The following is a 6,220-nucleotide window of genomic DNA, read 5'->3' as shown; positions in this document are numbered from 1 at the left end:
TTTAGTTTAGTGTCCATTAGTTTAGTGTCCCTGGTGTCCAGTGGTTTAGTGTTCCCAATATCTAGCGGTTTAGCGTCCTTCTGTGTCCTGTGGTTAGTGTCCTTGGTGTCCAGTGGTTGTGTTCCTAATATCTTGTGGTTTAGCGTCCCTTGTGTCCAGTGCGTCCCTTGTGTCCTTGGTGTTCATTGTTTTAATGTCCCTGGTGCCTAGTGGTATACTCTGTGTGTTTGGGGGCCCAGGACCTTGTGTCACATTTTCCGCTTCCATTGTGTTTATATCATAACCTTGATACAATGTAGTGAATCTCCAGCTCCTCCTGTTGCTCCCACCAGGCACAGATGGAGTCCAGCAGGTGTTCCGTGTGCAGCCAGATAATGTGACCGCAGTGCAGGGGTCCACACAGTTGCTGGTCTGTGAGGTGGAGCACGCAACGGGCGCAGTGCAGTGGGTGAAGGACGGGCTCCTGCTGGGGCCTGATAGGAGGATTCCAGGATTTCCCCGCTACAGCATGAGTGGAGACCCCCAGAAAGGTAAGGCCCGCAACTGTATGATCCTCAGAAAGGTAAGGCCCCCAACTGTAAGACCCCCCAGAAAGTTAAGGCCCCTAATTGTAAGACCCCCCAGAAAGGTAAGGCCCCCAACTGTAAGACCCCCCCGAAAGGTAAGGCCCGCAACTGTATGATCCTCAGAAAGGTAAGGCCCCCAACTGTAAGACCCCCCAGAAAGGTAAGGCCCCCAACTGTAAGACCCCCCCCAGAAAGGTAAGGCCCGCAACTGTATGATCCTCAGAAAGGTAAGGCCCCCAACTGTAAGACCCCCCCCCAGAAAGGTAAGGCCCCCAACTGTAAGACCCCCCCCGAAAGGTAAGGCCCGCAACTGTATGATCCTCAGAAAGGTAAGGCCCCCAACTGTAAGACCCCCCAGAAAGGTAAGGCCCCCAACTGTAAGACCCCCCCCAGAAAGGTAAGGCCCGCAACTGTATGATCCTCAGAAAGGTAAGGCCCCCAACTGTAAGACCCCCCCCCAGAAAGGTAAGGCCCGCAACTGTATGATCCTCAGAAAGGTAAGGCCCCCAACTGTAAGACCCCCCCCCAGAAAGGTAAGGCCCCCAACTGTAAGACCCCCCCCCAGAAAGGTAAGGCCCGCAACTGTATGATCCTCAGAAAGGTAAGGCCCCCAACTGTAAGACCCCCCCCAGAAAGGTAAGGCCCCCAACTGTAAGACCCCCCCCCCGAAAGGTAAGGCCCGCAACTGTATGATCCTCAGAAAGGTAAGGCCCCCAACTGTAAGACCCCCCAGAAAGTTAAGGCCCCCAATTGTAAGACCCCCCAGAAAGGTAAGGCCCCCAACTGTAAGACCCCCCCCGAAAGGTAAGGCCCGCAACTGTATGATCCTCAGAAAGGTAAGGCCCCCAATTGTAAGACCCCCCAGAAAGGTAAGGCCCCCAACTGTAAGACCCCAGAAAGGGAAGACCCCAAACTGTAAGACCCCCCAGAAAGGTAAGACCCCCAACTGTAAGACCGCCAGAAAGGTAAAACCCCAGATAGGTAAGATACCCAAGTGCAAGACATTGTGAAGGAAAGACCCCAAACATAGGACCCCAGAAAGGTAAGACATGGAGACCTGTAAGATGAGGTTCCTTGACTTGTAACTGTCTCAGGTGTGAACGCTCCCCGATACTCTGCGCTGCTATACCTGTGTATCCAGGGTCGTCAGTAACCAGATCCGTGTATTCATTAACCCCTCAGGGGAGTTCAATCTACGCATCGAGCTCTGCGAGCTGTCAGATGACGCACAGTATCACTGCCAAGTGGGGAGGTCGGAGGTCAGCATGGGGATTATGTCATATGCTGCAATACTCACCGTACAAAGTAAGATATTATATATCTGCCCCTCCTGGATATATTGTATATTGTATATTCTATGTCATATATCTGCCCCTCCTGGATATATATATATATATCTTGTATATTCTATGTCATATATCTGCTCCTCCTATATATATATATTGTATGTTCTATGTCATATATCTGCTCCTCCTATATATATTGTATATTCTATGTCATATATCTGCTCCTCCTATATATATTGGATGTTCTATGTCTTATATCTCCTCCTCCTATATATATTGTATATTCTATGTCATATATCTGCTCCTCCTATATATATTGTATATTCTATGTCATATATCTGCTCCTCCTATATATATTGTATGTTCTATGTCATATATCTGCTCCTCCTATATATATTGTATATTCTATGTCATATATCTGCCCCTCCTATATATATATATTGTATATTCTATGTCATATATCTGCCCCTCCTATATATATATATTGTATATTCTATGTCATATATCTGCTCCTCCTATATATATATTGTATGTTCTATGTCATATATCTGCTCCTCCTATATATATATATTGTATATTCTATGTCATATATCTGCCCCTCCTATATATATATATTGTATATTCTATGTCATATATCTGCTCCTCCTATATATATATTGTATATTCTATGTCATATATCTGCTCCTCCTATATATATATTGTATATTCTATGTCATATATCTGCTCCTCCTATATATATTGTATATTCTATGTCATATATCTGCTCCTCCTATATATATTGTATATTCTATGTCATATATCTGCTCCTCCTATATATATTGTATGTTCTATGTCATATATCTGCTCCTCCTATATATATTGTATGTTCTATGTCATATATCTGCTCCTCCTATATATCTTGTATATTCTATGTCATATATCTGCTCCTCCTATATATATATATTGTATGTTCTATGTCATATATCTGCTCCTCCTATATATATTGTATGTTCTATGTCATATATCTGCTCCTCCTATATATATTGTATATTCTATGTCGTATATCTGCTCCTCCTATATATATTGTATGTTCTATGTCATATATCTGCTCCTCCTATATATATTGTATGTTCTATGTCATATATCTGCTCCTCCTATATATATTGTATGTTCTATGTCATATATCTGCTCCTCCTATATATATTGTATGTTCTATGTCATATATCTGCTCCTCCTATATATATTGTATATTCTATGTCATATATCTGCACCTCCTGGATATATTGTATATTCTATGTCATATATCTGCTCCTCCTATATATATTGTATGTTCTATGTCATATATCTGCTCCTCCTATATATATATTGTATATTCTATGTCATATATCTGCTCCTCCTATATATATTGTATATTCTATGTCATATATCTGCTCCTCCTATATATATTGTATGTTCTATGTCATATATCTGCTCCTCCTGGATATATTGTATATTCTATGTCATATATCTGCTCCTCCTATATATATTGTATGTTCTATGTCATATATCTCCTCCTCCTATATATATATATATATATTGTATATTCTATGTCATATATCTGCTCCTCCTATATATATTGTATATTCTATGTCATATACCTGCTCCTCCTATATATATTGTATATTCTATGTCATATATCTGCTCCTCCTATATATATTGTATATTCTATGTCATATATCTGCTCCTCCTGGATATATTGTATGTTCTATGTCATATATCTGCTCCTCCTATATATATTGTATGTTCTATGTCATATATCTGCTCCTCCTGGATATATTGTATGTTCTATGTCATATATCTGCTCCTCCTGGATATATTGTATGTTCTATGTCATATATCTGCTCCTCCTGGATATATATTGTATATTCTATGTCATATATCTGCTCCTCCTGGATATATTGTATGTTCTATGTCATATATCAGCTCCTCCTATATATATTGTATGTTCTATGTCATATATCTGCTCCTCCTATATATATTGTATGTTCTATGTCATATATCTGCTCCTCCTATATATATTGTATGTTCTATGTCATATATCTGCTCCTCCTACATATATTGTATATTCTATGTCATATATCTGCTCCTCCTATATATATTGTATGTTCTATGTCATATATCTGCTCCTCCTATATATATATTGTATGTTCTATGTCATATATCAGCTCCTCCTATATATATATTGTATGTTCTATGTCATATATCAGCTCCTCCTATATATATTGTATGTTCTATGTCATATATCTGCTCCTCCTGGATATATATTGTATGTTCTATGTCATATATCTGCTCCTCCTGGATATATATTGTATGTTCTATGTCATATATCTGCTCCTCCTATATATATTGTATGTTCTATGTCATATATCTGCTCCTCCTATATATATTGTATTTTCTATATTATATATCTGCTCCTCCTGGATATATTGTATGTTCTATGTCATATATCTGCCCCTCCTGGATATATTGTATGTTCTATGTCATATATCTGCTCCTCCTATATATATTGTATGTTCTATGTCATATATCTGCTCCTCCTATATATATATATATTGTATGTTCTATGTCATATATCTGCTCCTCCTATATATATATATTGTATATTCTATGTCCTATATCTGCTCCTCCTGGATATATATTGTATGTTCTATGTCATATATCTGCTCCTCCTATATATATTGTATGTTCTATGTCATATATCTGCTCCTCCTGGATATATATATTGTATGTTCTATGTCATATATCTGCTCCTCCTATATATATTGTATATTATATGTCATATATCTGCTCCTCCTATATATATTGTATATTCTATGTCATATATCTGCTCCTCCTGGATATATTGTATATTCTATGTCATATATCTGCTCCTCCTATATATATTGTATATTATATGTCATATATCTGCTCCTCCTATATATATTGTATATTCTATGTCATATATCTGCTCCTCCTATATATATTGTATATTCTATGTCATATATCTGCTCCTCCTGGATATATTGTATGTTCTATGTCATATATCTGCTCCTCCTATATATATTGTATGTTCTATGTCATATATCTGCTCCTCCTGGATATATATTGTATGTTCTATGTCATATATCTGCTCCTCCTATATATATTGTATGTTCTATGTCATATATCTGCTCCTCCTATATATATTGTATGTTCTATGTCATATATCTGCTCCTCCTGGATATATATTGTATGTTCTATGTCATATATCTGCTCCTCCTATATATATTGTATATTCTATGTCATATATCTGCTCCTCCTATATATATTGTATGTTCTATGTCATATATCTGCTCCTCCTAAATATATTGTATGTTCTATGTCATATATCTGCTCCTCCTAAATATATTGTATATTCTATGTCATATATCTGCCCCTCCTGGATATATTGTATGTTCTATGTCATATATCTGCTCCTCCTATATATATTGTATATTCTATGTCATATATCTGCTCCTCCTATATATATTGTATATTCTATGTCATATATCTGCTCCTCCTATATATATTGTATGTTCTGTGTCATATATCTGCTTCTCCTGGATATATTGTATGTTCTATGTCATATACCTGCTCCTCCTATATATATTGTATATTCTATGTCATATATCTGCTCCTCCTATATATATTGTATATTCTATGTCATATATCTGCTCCTCCTATATATATAGTATATTCTATGTCATATATCTGCTCCTCCTATATATATTGTATATTCTATGTCATATATCTCCTCCTCCTATATATATTGTATGTTCTATGTCTTATATCTCCTCCTCCTATATATATCTGCTCCTCCTGGATATATATTGTATGTTCTATGTCATATATCTGCTCCTCCTATATATATCTGCTCCTCCTGGATATATATTGTATATTCTATGTCATATATCTGCTCCTCCTATATATATATTGTATGTTCTATGTCATATATCTGCTCCTCCTGGATATATTGTATATTCTATGTCACATATCTGCTCCTCCTATATATATTGTATGTTCTATGTCATATATCTGCTCCTCCTATATATATTGTATGTTCTATGTCATATATCTGCCCCTCCTATATATATATTGTATATTCTATGTCATATATCTGCTCCTCCTATATATATTGTATATTCTTTGTCATATATCTGCTCCTCCTATATATATTGTATATTCTATGTCATATATCTGCTCCTCCTATATATATTGTATGTTCTATGTCATATATCTGCTCCTCCTGGATATATTGTATGTTCTATGTCATATATCTGCTCCTCCTATATATATTGTATATTCTATGTCATATATCTGCTCCTCCTATATATATATATATATATATATATA

The 6,220-nt window shown here is 36.8% G+C and overlaps 1 protein-coding gene across 2 annotated transcripts in view; it reads left to right on the top strand.

Annotated features, from left to right (window-relative positions):
• Window positions 1-332: 332 nt before the first annotated feature.
• Window positions 333-6,220, top strand: part of NPHS1 (NPHS1 adhesion molecule, nephrin) — a gene marked incomplete at its 5' end in the record, with an annotated part of 65,824 nt that continues 59,936 nt past the window's right edge. For both annotated transcript variants that reach the window (XM_056551480.1, XM_056551479.1), the window contains 2 exon segments: window positions 333-530; window positions 1,749-1,871. In XM_056551480.1, the coding sequence (XP_056407455.1) occupies window positions 333-530; window positions 1,749-1,871 (321 nt within the window).

Source organism: Hyla sarda, unplaced genomic scaffold (assembly GCF_029499605.1).
Source record: "Hyla sarda isolate aHylSar1 unplaced genomic scaffold, aHylSar1.hap1 scaffold_1059, whole genome shotgun sequence".
Classification (NCBI taxonomy): domain Eukaryota; kingdom Metazoa; phylum Chordata; class Amphibia; order Anura; family Hylidae; genus Hyla; species Hyla sarda.
The sequence above is the reverse complement of the archived record's forward strand: the minus strand, read 5'-3'. Positions and strand labels throughout refer to the sequence as shown.